This window comes from Lathamus discolor, chromosome 5 (genome assembly GCF_037157495.1).
Source record: "Lathamus discolor isolate bLatDis1 chromosome 5, bLatDis1.hap1, whole genome shotgun sequence".
NCBI lineage: Eukaryota > Metazoa > Chordata > Aves > Psittaciformes > Psittacidae > Lathamus > Lathamus discolor.
This window is the reverse complement of record NC_088888.1, coordinates 111423793-111441235: the sequence shown is the minus strand read 5'-3', so window position 1 is coordinate 111441235 and position 17443 is coordinate 111423793. Positions and strand designations below refer to the sequence as shown.

The following is a 17443-nucleotide window of genomic DNA, read 5'->3' as shown; positions in this document are numbered from 1 at the left end:
CACCCTGTCCCTCCCTGCCTTTGCATTCCAGCTGTCTTCCCCATGGTCTTGCATGGAGCTTTAACCACAAGATGAATACCCAGGCATTGGAGAGAGAAGGAGGCCACCCAGGTTTCAGTGCCAATGCCTCCACCTGCACTGGTGTCCCAGGCCAAATTCCCTTTTCCTGTCCTCAAACCAGGCTGAAAAACAGTAGAGATTCACCCAGAAACACTGTCTAAAGCAACAGTTTGTCCTTGCTGCAAACACACATTCCCCAGTTTCTTTGCCATTGAAACCCAATCCTTTGGTCTGAATGGAAACAACAACAAATTTCCAATTGCTGGTCCCCTTGTGCATTTCCAGAAAGGCGTCCGGTTTCAGCAGCAATGCTGTGCTGAGCCCTGGGCACAAGCAACTGAGTCCTCCTTCCCATGGTGCTGCTGCGCTGTACACCCAACAAGGAGCAAGGGCTAAATCCTGCTTTGCATCACTGCATCTACAAATCACCCCTTAAACACAGCCAGAAGCTGCCTGTATGAGTCCCAGGGATGCCACGGGTGTGATATCACAAGGTTGGTGGTAACTGGCCAAGCCTTCAGCAGGAAACTCTCTCCAGCAGTTCCTACTTGCCATTTTCTCATGGAGACCATCTCTCCATCTGTCCTCCTGAGCACTTACTGCTCCCTGTCTAATCCCTGCGTTACCAACTGACTGTGCCTGGTGTCATCGACTTTGAGGACAGACTTTTTAGCAGGGCCTGTGGTGACAGGACAAGGGATGATGGTTTTAAACTGAAAGAGGGCAGATTCAGCTTAGATACAAGGAAGAAATAGTTTCTGATGAGGGTAATGAGCCACTGGCACAGGTTACCCAGATTTGCTGATAGATGTCCCATCCCTGGCAGTGTTCACAGCCAGGTTGGATGGGGCTTGGAGCAACCTGCTCTAGTGGAAGGTGGCCCTGGCCATGGCAGGGGATTGGAACTGGATGAGCTTTAAGGTCCCTTCCAATCCCAGCCCTTCTGGGATTCTATGATCTCTCAGGTGCCTTACTGGGATGTGGAGGACAGCCAAAAAGCAGCACTGAAGCAGGGAACGACCTCCTCCCGGGAACAACATACCTTGTTTCCGATGGTCATCCTTTGATGGACGTGTCTTGCCAAGCTTCATGGCTGAAAAAACTCCTTTCCCAGCTCTGGAAGAAGAGAGGGAAAAAAACCCCATCAATTACTGTATTTTTTATTGCTGTTTATTAGGACTCAAGTATGGGAACAGGAGGAGCCTTTCACAGCTCAAAAGGAAGTGAGGAAATACTAGCTTGAAAGACGAAGCAAGGACTGCTGCAAACATGCCCCAGGGCAGAGTCAAGTTTGCAGCTAAATGCGCTGCCTGGAGTCTTGGGTCTCATTTGTTTTTCTCAGATACTGCCTTAAGTTGGGATAAAACACGAGGCTGGAGCAGAGTGTTAGCAGTCAACAAATGGCAACCCATGCCTCCCGTCTCTGCTGCTGGCCCCTGCTGTGCACAGACTTCTCATCTCTCCCGACTTGCTATTGCTTCCCTGGGCAACTACCTAAAACCATTTGCTAAAAATTAAACCATTCAACCACCTTGCTGTGAGAAATCAATAACCTCTTTACCTAGATCAGCAGCAAACCTGCGCAGATCCTAGGCGTTTCCAGCAGCCCATTGCAGCAGCATGATTTTTCCCCTTCCAGCGTGTTAAACACCAGCACCAGGTCAGTCTTAGCTCCCCTTCTGATTCCAGGCTGAGGTCAAATTCACTCAGGGCAGTTTGGGCTGGGTTGGCTGATAAAATCATTGTGTGCAAATTGCTGGCCAGTTGCTGTCTAAAAATACCCGTCATTTCAAGGTATAGTTAAGAAGTACAACTTGTAGCTCCAAATGTTTTGGTGGGGCTTGGACCGCTACTCCAGCGCAGAAATCAACCTATGCAACCACAAGTGCATCAACAGCCTAGACTCCAATATTACTTGGCATTACATAGAATCATAGAATAGTTCAAGTTGGAAAGGATCTCAAGATCATCTAGTTCCAACCCCCTTGCCATAGGCAGGGACACCTCACACTAAACCATTCCACCCAAGGCTTCATCCAACCTGGCCTTGAACGCTGCCAGGGATGGAGCACTCACAACCTCCCTGGGCAACCCATTCCAGTGTCTCACCACCCTAACAGGAAAGAATTTCCTCCTTATATCCAATCTAAACTGCCCCTGTTTAAGTTTTCACCCGTTACCCCTTGTCCTGTCACTACAGTCCCTGACGAAGAGACCCGTTCCATACACATACAGCAAATGCACACAGATAGAAAATTCAGTAAATAACAGGGTTTCTGCCCTGCAATCTGGCGTGATCTCAAACGCAGATAGCAAATGGGCAGAGATTCTTAAAGACAGTAAGAGCCTTGCAGGTATTTTCAGGAGACAGTTCCCTGTTATTTGAGGGTAAGTCCATGCTGCTGTTGCAAAGAGTTGGAAGGTTCTGAGTTACCCTGCTGAGAGTTATGGAGTCTGGAGGTAATAAGGATTTTTAGCCTGAAGGTTCAGCTGAAAACCTCAGTAGGAAGAAAATCTCCATAGCACCAGTAAAACTGAAACCAGTGAGAAGAACAAGCCAGACCATGCAATCACCTTGTTCTAATAGTAAAGAACAAATAGCAACACTACAGAGCAAACAGCTGGTGAGAGGCTTGAAGGCAATGGCCTGTGACTGCCCCAAATGCAGAAGGTGGCAAAGCTGAAAGGGAAACTTTTTTAATAGGAAAATTCCCATTGCCTGAAAATGTTGCTCTTTGCAGAAACTTTGCAGGTTTGATGGAGATGTTCTTGGGCCAGCTTGGAAGCAAGAGGGAACCTTTCCTCCAGCCTGCACCTCACCTCCAAGCTGCTGCCAGGGCTCAGCAGCATCCCTGGTTGCAGCAGGACTGGTATGTGCTGCCCGCGATCCAGGCGTCAGCATTGAAACTGTGGGATCCGCCAGTATCTGCTTTGATCACAGCTGGCTGGGGCCAAAGGGTGAAGTTGTACCATTTTCATATCTCTTGCAAAGCAAAGAAGTCCTGGCACTGCAGCCAGCCTGATGCATGTGTTGTCTTAGATCACAACTGACAGATTGCAGGCTGCTGGCAGAGCCAGAGCAAATGAGAAGAAAACTGAGGAGAATAATGTATTCACCAAAGGAGGGGGAATTCAATCGGGGAAGAAGGCCAGCATAAGATACAGGAACAGCTTATAGCTGGGGTTTAATTGGGATTAATGCAATGCTTAGGCCACAAGGCAGTCTCTCATAGCTGTGATTAACCCATGGGATCCTCAGTGAAAGGGCAGTTCCTCAATGGATAGAGGAGGAAAGATGAGAGCTACATTTCCATATCTGTAATCCTGCCAGGGAACATCTGCCTCGAGGTGCTACAGGGGAAGTAACACTTCTAAGCTACTTGCAAACTCATTTTTCTGTATGAGTAAAAGCTGTAACAATATCGCAGACTGCGAAACTCTGCTCTGAGACCGTTCCCCACCACCGAGCTTCCTTCCAGCAGACACACAGCCCCCCCGTAAGACAATGCACCTTCAGGGCTGGTTACATTACATTCCCTTCTTTCCAATTAATTTATTTGAAATGGAGAAAGAAACTTCCCACCAGCCCCAGAGCTGGCATACTTTGCTTGCAGATGCTTAGTGATAAAATCACTGTATTTGTCCTGGAAATTTCTGAGGTTCCTTGGGAAGTACAACAAAGCAGAAGAGCAGCAGGATGCTGTGGAAGTTGTGGCTGCCCCATCCCTGGCAGTGCTCAAGGCCAGGTTGGATGGGGCTTGGCGCAACCTGATCTAGTGGAAGGTGTCCCTGCTCATGACAGGAGGGTGCAACTGGATGAACTTTAAGGTCCCTACCGATCTGAACCATTCTGTGATTCTATGGTGATGGAGCCAGTAGGACTCTGCTGAAAAGACACTGGCAGTGTTGGTCCTCTACCAGGACCCAAAATAACAAGATCCTTGTGTGGCCACTGAGGATGTATTTGATCTGGCTTAGGTCCCTAAAAGTAGTAACTCTGCAGAAAAGGCCCCGGAAATGGGAAATAGCCTCTAGTACATCCACAAGATTAACCTCAGCACTACCTGGTTCAGCAAGCAGAGTCCAGAGGGCACAAGGTCTCTTGGTGGCATAAAATTTCAGGTGTTGCCTCCATGCCCACGCCCTGGCCACATCTCCCTGCTGCTCATCTCAGACCCAGTTACAACATCTGGTGCTGCCTCCTTCCTTCACCACTCCCCTTACTGGTATTATCGCAGTAGACTGGAGCCTAAGGGAGGCAAATACCTAGGAATCCATGGAGTTTGGAGGTCACCAAGGAAAGTAATAAAAAATAAAAAATAAAAGAAATAAAGGAGGAAAAAGAAGAAGAAGGGAAAAAAAGAAGGGAGAGAAAAGGAACAAAAGATAAGAAGGAAATCATAGAATTGCAGAATAGTTTGGGTTAGAAGGGACCTTCAAAGGTCATCTACTCCAACTCCCATGCAATGAGCAGGGACACTTTCCACTAGATCAGATTGCCCAGGAAAAAAAAAGAAGGAAAAAAAAAAAAAGAACAAAAAGGTGGATTTTGGTGAGTTTTGGCAGCATACTTGGTATCTGATGTGAAGAAGGAAAGAAGTAAGTGATGGATGAGGAATAAGCCATCCCAGATGCTTTGGAGGCAGATGCCCAGTGGCTCTCCCTTGTCCCCCAGCCCATTCCCAAGCCCCATCTGTCACGTTTTCCAAGCCAGGTGAGCACTGACACACCCCATACACCTCCTGTTTCCCATCCCTTCACCCACCGGCTGACCAGGACTTGGCTTCCCCCAGGAGGAGATGCTGGAAGAGCTCAGCTGAGACGGGAGAGCAGCCAGAGGCTTGTCTACGGTGGAGCGGCCATCCTGGTGCCTTAGGTAGAGCCGTGCTCAATGTGCCGTTCAGGACCAAGCAGGGATGGGGACCCCAGCCAAGCTTCCTCTCCAGTCACAGCAGGGTCTTTGCAGCATTAAACAAAGGTCGCCAACCCCTCTGCTGCTCCTGCCAGGCATCCGACGGCACGGATGGGAAGCTGGCACTGGTGGAGAGCTGACACCGTCCACACATGAATATTACATGAGGAGCCGTGAACCTGAGATGCCGACACAGGTTGTGCAGCAGCACCAAGAGCCCCCCTTTGCCACAGCCTGGGTATAAGGCTGGTTTCCTAAAGAATTGAGACACTGGTGAGGATGCTGCTGCCTGTCGGCTCCCCTCCAAAATGGTGCAAGCTGCTGGACCACTGCAACCCAATGTGACAGCAGGGTCAAGACTGGGTTCCTGCAAGTTGCGATTTAAGACAACAAATGCTGGCTTCAGTATGGTTGCCGACCATGTTCTGGGCTGCACCACCAGCAGCGTGACCAGCAGATCAAGGGAGTTGACTCTCCCCCTCTATTCCAGTCTGGTGAGATCCCCCCTGCAGTCCTGCATCCCGCTCTGGGGGCACCAACATGAGAAGAACGTGGAGTTGTTGGAGTCCAGAGGAGGCCACAAAGATGCTCCAAAGGCTGGAGCAGCTCTACTATAGAGACAGGCTGAGAGAGCTGGGCTTGTTCAGCCTGGAGAAGAGAAGGCTCCAGGGAGACCTTAGAGCAGCTTCCAGTGCCTAAAGGAGCTGACAAGAAAGCTGGAGAGGGGCTTTTGACAAGGGCCTGGAGGGACAGGACAAGGGGGAATGGCTTTAACCTGACAGAGGGGAGATTGAGATGAGCTCTTAGGCAGAAGTTGTTCCCTGTGAGGGCGGTGAGGCCCTGGCACAGGGTGCCCAGAGAAGCTGTGGCTGCCCCATCCCTGGCAGTGTTCAAGGCCAGGTTGGAGGGGGCTTGGAGCAACCTGGTCTAGTGGAAGGTGTCCCAGCCTATGGCAGGGGGTTTTAACTGGATGAACTTTCAGGTCCCTTCCAACACAAACCATTCTATGATTCTAATATTGGATTGAGCAGACAAATTATATTCAATTGAAGCACTTGACTTTGTCCATTAGGCTTCCACTGTGTGGCTCTCCAGGAGAGGAGCACGGAGGGAATGATGGATTTTGAGACATGGGCAGCAAGATGGAAGCAGTCTCTCTCCTTGCCAGCTTCTAGTTAAAGATACAGTTGCAGGTTGCTTGTTAATTATTCATGGCTTGAAGGACATTTTAATCATTGCTCTTGACTGAGGAGTTGGGAGCACGGAACATGGTTTCCATGGCTCATTTCTTTGCAGAAATTATGCCTGTCAGATGGGTGCCGCCTCCATCACCCCTGTGCTAATAAGACTTTCAGTTCTTCCACTTGTACTGGGGCAGACCCCACTGCCAGCCCCATGGGGTCATGCTACCCACACCAGCCTTGAGCTCACCACCAACCCTCAGACACAGTCTGTCTCTTCCCTCTTCCCTGCAAGACCAAACTGGGAATGAGAACCAGCAAGGACCAGGCTGTTTGGTGCAGGGAGATCTCTTCCCACCTTTCCTTGAGTCTGCCCCTTCCTTGCTGACTGCTTGGAGACATTTTTCCCTCTCCCCATCTCATCTCTGCTTCCTCGCTTTACACCATTAATTAGGAGGGTCCATTGGGAAGATACGACCAGAAACTGGTCCTTAAGCTGCAATACAGTCAATAAGAACCAGAAGAGACCTCACTGGCTGGGAAGTGCCCTGCAGGGGTTGCAGGGATCGTCCCCTGGGCAGCAGGAGATTACCCAGCAGTCGCAGGAGTAGAGAGCTGGAGGATGCTGCTGTTGGGAGAGCTCAGACACAGCCTGGTCTGGCACCAATGAGAGCAGCTGGGGATAAAAGGAAGGCAGAAACTGAAGAAACTTGCCCACATGGATGATGCGGCAGCCTGACCTGTAGGCACGGGAGCTGTAAAGCTGGTGCTAAGTCCCATTTGCCCTGTGCTGATGACCTGTACCCAGATCCTCTCCTGCCCTGAGCCCTGAAAATGCTGTCCATGACCAAGCTGGGAAACTCTTCCCTCAGCCAGGACCCATCCAAACCTGATGGGAGCCAGACTTTTATAAGGACCTCACAGTTCCCTTCCAGTGCTGCCAGGGACTGCTTCGAGCCTTTTACATTGGCTTTTGCTGTAGGTTAAGTATTCCCTCCTAAGCCTAAGGCCACACATCCAGGAGACCCAAGTTCCTCCAGGGTTGACAAGACTCAGCTATAGAGAAAGAGCAAGCACATCATAGATCAGCCACAGCATGAGCTAGGAAAGCCAGAAATAAGGAGAACAAGGAGCAGGGAGAGCAAACCTACTTGTGCTCCTTCGTCTTCTCTTTGCCTTTGCTGGAGCCGGTGGCCGTGCATCAAGGGAAGAAAAGGCAAAAAACCTTCAGTGCACTTCAAGTGCTTCAATCAGACCACAAAACCATAGAGGCTGCTCCTCCCTTTGCAGCTTCCCTGCTCCTCACACATGCTCAAAGTGCCCCATCCCCAGGCTGTGGTCATGGGCAACCTTCCTCAGCAGGGCTGGCCCCAAACACTCCTGTCCTACCTACACCTGTAATTTAGGTGGATAACATTGCTGCATGACCTCTGCTAGGCTAGAGGGGTTCAGGAGAGCCACAGCTTCCTGCACTGGGAGGTGGAGGTGATGGGCGTACAAGTGGATGCGCGTATACGGCCAGTAAAGCAGCTAGAGCTGTGCAGGCATGTGGGTGGGTACATGCACAGGTCTGGGTTGCTGTTGAGGCAGGAGATAAGGCTTCTCCTCCTTTTTGGTGGAGGAGGATGGTCTTCCCTATCCTCCCACAAAGGTGTATTCATATCGCCCGTCCAGAGAGAACTACTGAGATGGGTTTATCCCTGCCCAGACTGACACTGCATCCTCCTGCCATGACACCATGCAGGAAACACCGACTGCTCACCTCCCTGTTTCACTCTGCAGCCCCCTGCTCTGCTTTCTGGCTTTTCCAACCTGTTTTCCTTCTCTCAGGGCTCCCACCTTTCTCTGTCTGGAACCTGCCTCCCTGTTTCTTTCACTCAGTCACTCTTTCTTCTCTGGCTAATCTCCCCCATTGTGCATCAGCAAAGTGGGGAGGAGAAAGCAATTAACTCCACCTGACCTCATGGCCACATCTGTGCTGGGAATGGGGGACAGGAGGGTGGCTTCAGAGTATGAAGCTCCAGTTTCCCGTGCACTGCATTGCTGGAAAAGTACCCAGAAAAAACAACAACAAACCCCCAAACACATTGTTGATGTGTTACAGGATGGGTTTCTAGAGAAGTAAAGTCCAGAAGATCAGCTCCAGCACAAGATGGGGAGCAGGAACCAGCCTTGGGTGGAAGGCTGGTAAAAACAGTGTTCTTCTGTTCAGCCCAGCATGGGCAGGGATCAATTTGGAGACTGGGTTGGAAAACAGCCAAGGAAACCCACCCAGAAACTCCTTCTGAAGCAAGTGGTCCTGCTCTCTCCCTGCACGGACACTTGCTCTGAGGTCAAACCATCAGAAATTATTCCCTTGCCAGCTGAGCTTGCCATAGGAGCAAAGAAACACCAATGCCAGGAAGCTCAGCTGGTTCATCTGCATTGTAAAAGATGCCCTGGTGCCCCTGCCCAGTGCTGGGAGAGGATTTAAATCACTCCATCCTTTCTCCCGCAGCTCATGGATGTGGTCTGAGCAACCCACAAAGCCATAGCTCATTCACCACCATCTCACCTGAGCATGCTGTTTTGCTGGGCCCTAATGCTGTAGGGACAGGCACCAGCAGCTGCATCTCCCTGAGCACCTCAGTGGTGCAAGACCCTTCTTTGCTATAGCCCAGCTTGGAAACTCCCCCTCCCCACCAGCACCCATCCAAACTGCCTTGGGGTGCCACGGTGTCTGGTCTCCCCATGCCAGGGTGGGAGCAACCTCCTGGGGGGGGGGGGGGTGGCACAGGACAGGACAGGACAGTACCTGAGCCTGAATCCTTTCCCTGTTCATTTCACTGGTGTAAATGAAGCCTGGATGAGGGATTCAAGAACATATTGTGGTTGCCTTCTTGCTCTGAGTGTCTCCCTCCTCCTGCATATTTCTGCTTTCCTGGCTCCCATCTGTGATTCTGTGTGCTGCTGGTCCTGTGCTCTCGTATCATCAGTGCTTGGGTGAATGGGGTGATTGCACTATGTGAGAGGTCTGGATATCCTAGTCCAAGGGCCTGGTGGAGCATCTAACACCAGAATACACTTTCTCTCTCTCTTCCTTTACCCTTGCCCCTTCCACAGCAGCCCTCACAGCAAAAGGTGCCTCTGGCTGCAGGCAGCCACAGTTTGGGCTCTCAGTGCCTGAAAAAGGCACCATCAGAGAATTCTCATTTTATGCCTTCCAGCAACTTGGTGTTAAGCACTCTAGACAGATAGCACAGAGGAACTTGTGGTCCTGCCCTGCAGCTGTTTCAGGGGGATGCAGTAACACAGCTGCAAGGGGCTGGCGGCTGGAGCTTGACACAAGCAGGGAAAGGGGGAGTCAGGGTACCTGAATGGTAACACGAGGTGTCTTTTCTCTTTCCCCTTAGCCTTAGCTCTGCAATCACAAAGAGCAATTCATTCAGACATGGTTCATCCTGCTGCAGTGACAAAGACCCTTGCCCACCTTCTCCCCTCAAAACCCCCATCAGCAACATGCACCAAGCAATCAACCAAACCTGATTCACAAGCATGCCAGAGGGAGATCTTGATGCAACAGGACTTCCTAACCCACTGGCATCCAGGGAACTGGGTACGGAGGTAGTGACAGTACTGGTGGTGCTGGAATGAGGAGGAAGGAGAGATGGAAGAAAGAACAACTGACAGAAAAGGAGCATGGCTGGATAAACCATATGGCACTGGGCTAGCTGGTGTTTTGCATAGATGCATGAACAGATAGTATCACAGCAGGATGGATGGATGGATGGATGGACGGATGGATGGTGAGAATTGCAGTGATGGATGGAAAGATAATATCAGTAGGATGTATGGAAAGATGGATGGATGCACAGGATTGTATTGAGATGGATGGATGGATGGATGGACAGATGATGATGGTGATAACTGAATTGGGATGAAGGGATGGATGGATGAATGGGTGGATAGCTAGGCAGACAGACAAATGTTATCCTCAAAGCTCCTTTGGAAGGCCCCTGACTAGAAGGAAATTTGTACTTGCTGGGCATAGGGGGGAGTAGACCAAATACAAAGAAGCCCTGCTCTTTGTGGAGGAGGGGATGGAGTGAATACAAGAAAGCTCCCCAAGAAGAAGAGGGCAGGAAGCAGTTAGGACCCTTCCCTGGGTCCAAATGCCATGCAGGGATTGGTATGCGAACACGCATGTCACATACATGCACACACCATGCCCAAAGGGCCTGAGCGAAGCACGGATACCATGCCCAGTACCTGGGGTCTTCGGGGTCTTCACTGTTTGGAAGAGACACAGCCAGGAGGATGAACGGAGGAAGAAACAAACCCACCCAAACAGACATACCCTCCCACAGCCCATGGGAGCTAGTCAGGACAGGGAAGTGGCTATGCCACCCCCCCCGGGGGGGTCCTGCCAAGCTGAAGCAGGTACTGAGGAGACATTGTCCCACAGCTCTTTGCAACCACCCAGGTCCTGCATGCCAGTGTGTGGACAGCACTATTCTGCAGGTTCCTTCCACATCTTCTCCACCTACCCCCAGATACTGAGCATCAGCAATGGAGAACAGACTTACAGGGATGGGTTGGGGCTGGGATCATTGTCCTGGACTCATCCATGCCAGATAAATTTACTTATACAGATCTATTCTTATTGATCTGTATAATCATAATTATGCATATCAATAATTATATTATATATAATACAATATATATAATATTATCTATTACCTATAGTATTATATAATTATGTACTATAATGTATTGTTTATATATATATTATATAACCTTTAGAAGTCCACCAGCCCTAGAGATGGGGTGAACATCATCATTGTCATCTTATATGGGATATAGCTTTAGAGGGACCAGAAGACCTGCTTCTCCTTTGCAATGTGACATGGAGGAAGCTTGCAGGTATGGCTGGGTCCCATAAAAAGCTCCAGGAGCATAAAGCTTGTATGGTACTGTACAGCTCCTCCTGCCTTGCAGGCTTCAGCTACAGCTTCAGAACACTCTGTGCTGTCCTCCACTTGCAGAGAAGTGCTGTGATAGAGACGCATGAAGCATTGGCTTCACCCAAGCCTGCCTGGACCACATACCCTGCTCTCCTGGTTTAAGATTTGGGAATTAATTTGAATTAATAAAGATTTTGAGCTTAAACCAGCCTGTATCCCAGATTCTGGTCATATATATGCCTGGACAGTCACATATTTGGGGGATGTGGGGTGACTGGGATGGCCTGGGATAAAGAGCCACCTCCCCAAAAAAGCCCAGATCCCATCATTCATGACATTTTGGTACCTTGCTACTGACTTGTATCCATCATTAAACTTAATCCTGAGTCAGGCACCAAAGAGAAAGAGAAAAAACAAAACAAAACAAATCAAAACCAGTGTCAGGCCTCCTGAAGCAGCCCACCAGCAGCAAGGGAAACATTGACCTGGTGAGTGCAGGGACATCCCTTCTGAGGAGGGCTAGTGGTTTGTCTGGGCCACAGCCCCTCACCATGGGGTGCTCCAAGACAGCTGATGGATGGTAACTGCAGCTGTGTGCACCCAGCCTATTGTGCTCCACTCACACTGTCCCCAGGAAAGGCATGGCTGGTGACAGGACCTGCACTTCTGGCACACAGCACAGAAGCTGTCACCATCCTGGCACAGCCAGCATCATCCGTTGCTCCTGCTAGATCTGGAGATCTCCTAGATCAGTTTGAGGTCAACCCAGATTAGAGATGCTAACAGCTTCTCAAGCTGCTGGAGGCTCTGCTTTGGGATTCATGGTAGCACCCATTCCATTGCTTTGAACAGCTTTTCACAGCCCTCCTCCTGCTTTTTAGGGTCCTCAGGATGCATTTTTTTTTCCCCTAGCAATTTAATAGTACATTAGAGGGGTTGCAGAAAGGATGGGACAATCTTGACAGGGACTGATACTCTTTGTGAGGTCTTATCCATTTTCTTTGCTCAGGATGAAAAGGACACCAAGACTTGCCTGGTTGTGCTGATGGGAGACACTGGTCTGATGTGTGACATCCCTAAGATCTGTGCCCAAGTGCCACACCTGAGTTAGCAATTTCAGATCCTCCTTCTCTACTTAGACACGGAGGTTATGACCTGTACGTATTGCTCTTCCACCACAACCAAAGGCTGAGTTAGACCCTATGTGGGTAAACATCCTTTGGGAGATTCCTCTCTCCTTTGACTGTAAGTGCAACCTAGGAGGACTGGGATCATAACAAGAGCCTTGCTGAGCTTCCTAGGGCCATGTAGGATGGTGCTGGGATGCATCTCACAGCACTCTCTAGTTTCTATCTCTCCATAGCCACACAGCAGCTCTGGAAAGCTGAGCAGCAATAGTGCCACACAAATGCATTTGCACCATTGACCAGCACAGGCTGACCAGCAAGGTGACCAGGCCTGACAGAAGCAGGGGGTCTTGCCTCTCCCAAACTCCTCTCATGGGTGTTTTCACCACCAAGTTCAACTCCAGTGTTTGGCAACGACCCCAGCTTTGGAGCAAGTGACCTGTGGGGGTAATTAGTGGCCGGCAGAGGGTCGATTCCCATCAGAACTGTCTGGCATCCACAGGGTACTCACAAGAAAAGACACCATCAATAATTCACCATGACCAGATTGCTTTCGGCTGCAGAGCTCTGTCCTGCCCATGAATATTTCAAGGTCAACAGCTATCAGGTGATGCTTCCTGGGATCTCGGTTTCAAGTTGGTCAGGAACCGTGACATGGACAGCCCTACCCCATCCAAATTTTGGCAGTCCAGAGAGGTGCCTGCTCTCCACGAGCCACCTCTGGAAGTGCCCATCTCTCTTTATGTCCACAGGGGGAATCTAAGGATAAGCCTGTATTGGTAAATAGATGGACCAAGGCTCATTCTTTCGCAATGACACAGCTTGTCTCTGTATAGGTGAATTCCTTCCCTCCCAAAACTGCATCCAGGCTACTTGTTGGGTGTAATCTCTGGTCTATCATATCACAGATATGCTCCTGTACTATCATAAACTATCCCAGACATATGCTGAGCCAAAGCTGTGCCAGGGATCACAATACTGATCTAAAAGATAGGAAGGTGCCTATGTCCTGGCCTGCTTCATCTAGTGGATTCTGCATAGGGTGAGCAGGCTACTAGCCTGTGAGCCCCAGCTAAATCTGGACTTAACAGATCTGGGCCTCCAAGTTTTGACATTTAAGCTGGATTTAAAGGAGCATTCTCTGAAGATCAAGACTTAGAACATGTCTCAGCACTGCAGCATTTCAGGGGACCATCTGAGCAGGGCTGGTGTGGGTATTTACCTAGAGTGCTGCTCTTCTGCGTCTTCTCCAAGGCTAGGGCATTCACAGAGAGAGAGAAAAAAACCCCACTGAGATATGAAGATAGAGGGCTCTTCCATTGTGTCAGTGTCGTAAAAACCAGGATTATTTGCTTCAGCACAGGAAGAACATCAGAACACACCAACACAGCAAACCACTCCATGCATGTCTATAAACCCACAACTGCCTTGCACTGAGCTGACCCTCCCTCTGCCACCCACACCACTGCCTATTATGCCTGAAGGGTCTGTGCACAACCCAGACTGGTTTTCTGTGCCTATTTGGCCGGTCAAGCTCCATGCAAGTGTGGAAAGGACCTGGTTCTCTTCACCCCAGCCTCCTTCTTCCCCTCTTCCCTTCTGCTTGTGGTGAATTTGCTCAAAGAGAAAAGATGCTTAGGCTGGAAAAGCTGTGGTGGGTCAGTGCTGTGCCCTGTGCCTGGCAGGTGGTAAGCTGAATTACCAGCTGCTTTCCCCTTGGAAAGTCCTGATGTCACCCCATGCTGGCTCATCGCATCGTTAGCTATCCTAAAACCCATCAGCTCCCTGCCCAGAAGAAACACATCCTGCAGACACTTGCACAGCACTACTCCAAGGGGCCTGAGAACAAAGCTCGGATGGTTTTAGCAGCACTGGTACAAGGCTTTTCTGCTTCCACCTCTGCTGGGGCTGCCTCCCTGCCTACAGCGGAGCCTGTAGGTGCTGAACAATGGGGTAGGTGCTCCTACACATCATGATTTGTGCTTGGCAAGCTGCGGGATTGCTCTCAGATAGTTGCTTCAAGCAAAGCACAGGGGTCCTGTTTACATCAGTGACAACAGTCCCATGCTTAGCATCAAGCAGAGATGTTTGTGCCTGTGGGAATGCAGACACATGAGAGTCAACACACATAGAGACACCCTGCAAAGGTGGGAGAGAAGATGAAGATGCCTTGAGTCAGAGCAAGGGATTATCCAGGATCCAGCACTAGTCAAGGAGGATGCCCTAATAGGTATAAGAAACTAAAAATAAAAGGAAAGTAAGTCTTTTTGTCCTGAGTCCTTGTGTTCCCAGCACACAGCCTGCTTTCTCAGATGCTCCTGCACACTGAGCTGCATTCACAGAGACCAGGTTGCTCCTGAGGCATAGGAGCCAGAGCCCAGCATGATGTGTCTGCAGTTAAGGCTGTTTCTCCCCAGCCATGTCTCTCTAGCACATTTTCATGTGTGAGACCATCTTGCTGGAGGCTTTTTCAGCTGGGATGCTAATGGCTTTTCTCCTCCTCACACGTACTGGCTTCTTGTCTCCAACTGGCTGCCAGCTTGCCCAGCCACTCAAAATCCACGTGTGAAACACTGAGGCAGCCAATGTGGGGAAAGGTGAGCAGTCAGAACTGCTGGGTTTTAGCTTTGGCGAGGCTTTGTTCTGCTGGTAGCACTGAAGCCCAGTCACCTGCATGGGGGGAACCTGGTGCAAAGATACCGATGTAGCTCTGCGGGAGCTGGATCGAATGCAGTGCATGGAACCTTTGCTGACACAGATGGATCTGGCTCCCCTGGTACTGGCAGTGTGAGGTGAAGCCCTAGAGCATGATCCCCAAAAACTCTGATGAAGATTTGCAGGCTGGGGCAATGCTCTGCTCCATGGGAAGGTGGCAGAGCCACCCCAGACCGTGCTGGTTCTGCTGGGGCTACAGAGGGCTTTACCTCTGCTAGGAGACCTGCCGAAGCCGTGCGATCTCTAGGCTGACCCATACTGGGGACATCTATATCTGACTCCCAGCAGACTGACCAGGAGGAAAAGGAGAACACTGGGTCCTGAAGCTGGGAGTGGGGTGAAAGGCAGAGCAAGGAAGGAAGACTCCCCAGATCATAGAAAAAGTAATTTGCAAAGATGGGAGTTAAACCAGGTCCCCACATGTGGGGACAGACTTTTTAGCAGGGTCTGTAGTGACAGGACAAGGGGTGATGGTCTTTAATAGAGGGGACATTCAGACCAAGTATAAGGAAGAAATGTTTTACACCTGGGGGAGTGTGAGGCCCTGCACAGGCTGCCCCATCCCTGGCAGGGGCTTGGAACTAGATGAGCTTTAAGGTCACTTACAACACAAATCATTCTGTGATTCTATAGCTGCAGACTGGCTTGGCCCATGAACTTTATGTGACATTCAGGGGAACAGAAAGGGCCATGCCATGTTAATCTGCCTTCTCTTGTTCTCTTGTTCTTTCCCTACCTGCTCCTCTGCCTGCTCCTGAGTCCAGATCTGTCTGGACAGGCTTCTGGTCCATTTGGTCTAGGTCATGCTTTGCCAAGAAAGGCTGGAGCAGACGATCCTTGAGGTCCCTTCCCACCTGGGATTCTGTGATTCTATGATTTTTCATTTGGGCAGCAAAAATTAAATGCCTTCTCCAGGCTGAGCAAGCCCAGCTCTCCCAGCCTGAAGCACAGGGGGTTTTTAAGAAGAGTATTTCTAGTAAGCCTCCCACAGACTGCTTCCCGCAGGTCTATTGACTGAAGCCTTATTTCTCAGTGTGCTACTTGTCTCTGCTTGAATCATTAGCAGGGAGCTGGGGTCCTTTGGGTACTTTTCCTCACCATGGTGGGAAAACAGCAAAAAAGAGCTTTGCATCTGCGCTTCCTTGCCAGGAATCCTGCTGGGACTCTATGGGGAGCAAATGTCCATCCCTTAATGATCTGTTCCTACTTTGAGGGCAGGCTGGCTCCTGCACAGCACACATTAGCACAGGGCTCTCAGGTCTTTATGTTTTCAGGTAAAGCACACACTGGCAAACAAAACTGTCTCATTCCCTTACCCAGTATTTTGTCCAGAAAACAGGAGAATTCACCTTGTGCAAATGTATTCTATGAACTGCAGTAGTTCCTCTGGGCACAGGGGTGTTACGAGAGCAAATACGGTATTTCTCTCCAAGGTGTGTTTCTTCTCCTAAGAGAACAGGGGCTGAGCCTGGCTCCAAATAATTCTGATATGATCCCCACTGGTGGCACAGGTTTCCAACACTCGTCTCGCCAGCATGGCTGGCACCTCTATTAGGCTGCAGGGAAATGTCTGAGAAGTGCTTGGCAAGCCCAGTGCTATTTATATATTCCTTGTTGTTGCTGTTGCTTTTCCCATTTCAAGGTCTGTTTCTTCCTTCCCTTCTGCATCCCTTCAGGAAAGGGAATGAGCTGAATAACAAAACAGTGTCCCTAATGAACCAGGGGAGGAGGTAAACAGCTTTGTGATGGAGATGACACTGACAGAAGTCCTCTGGGAATCCAGGGAGATCTTCCCACTGCCTTCATTTGGATTCAACCCCCCCACCCAGGGGGACACAGGGGATGGAAACAGACTGTGAAGACACACGGAGCTACAGGCAAAGGGGCTGCCAAGAAGATTTCAAGTCCAACTTTTTCCCCAAGGGGTAACAGCTTGGCCCAGGCTGTTCCTCGCATGTGCATCCAGCTTGTACTTAAGCATCTCCAGGCAGGGAGCTGACTTCCCTCCCAGGCAGACCTGGAGTTTCTCTTCCTTACCTCTACAGCACATCTCACTGCCGCCTTGCAGAAACTTGTTTTCATAGAATCATTGAATCACAGAATGGTTTGGGTTGGAAGGGACCTTAAAGCTCATCTGGTTCCAACCCCTTGCTGTGAATACCTCTCTCCACTACAGGTACACGTCCTTCTTATGTTGGGGGCCCCAGACCTAGACACAGTACTTAGCATGAACACAGTATCGGCTGTCCTGTGCCAAAGTTAAGAGCAACTCATTCCGAATCTGACCCAACCCTCAAAGGCAAGGCAGGAGCTAGACTTGGCTTTGAACTTGGCTTCCCTGATTTGGCCAGGTCCAAATGTATATGTGGCCCAGCAGGATGGCCCATCTCAGTCCCCACACTGAGAAGTGGTACCCATGGAAAGCTGAAGGTGTTGCACAGCCATGCCTCATCCAACGCATGGAGTGACAGCTCCCACATCTGGGCTTGGCCTGAGTTGCATTTG

The 17443-nt window shown here is 50.1% G+C and overlaps 1 protein-coding gene across 19 annotated transcripts in view; it reads right to left on the bottom strand.

The window, feature by feature from the left end:
* Window positions 1-17443, bottom strand: part of OTOF (otoferlin) — a 100059-nt gene that overhangs the window by 40643 nt on the left and 41973 nt on the right. For 13 of the 19 annotated variants that reach the window (XM_065681993.1, XM_065681992.1, XM_065681976.1 and 10 more), the window contains 2 exons: window positions 7305-7334; window positions 1103-1176 (listed from right to left, as the gene is read on the bottom strand). In XM_065681993.1, the coding sequence (XP_065538065.1) occupies window positions 1103-1176; window positions 7305-7334 (104 nt within the window). The remainder of the gene's footprint in view (window positions 1-1102; window positions 1177-7304; window positions 7335-17443) is intronic. The other 6 variants (XM_065681978.1, XM_065681984.1, XM_065681986.1 and 3 more) reach the window with 1 other exon arrangement.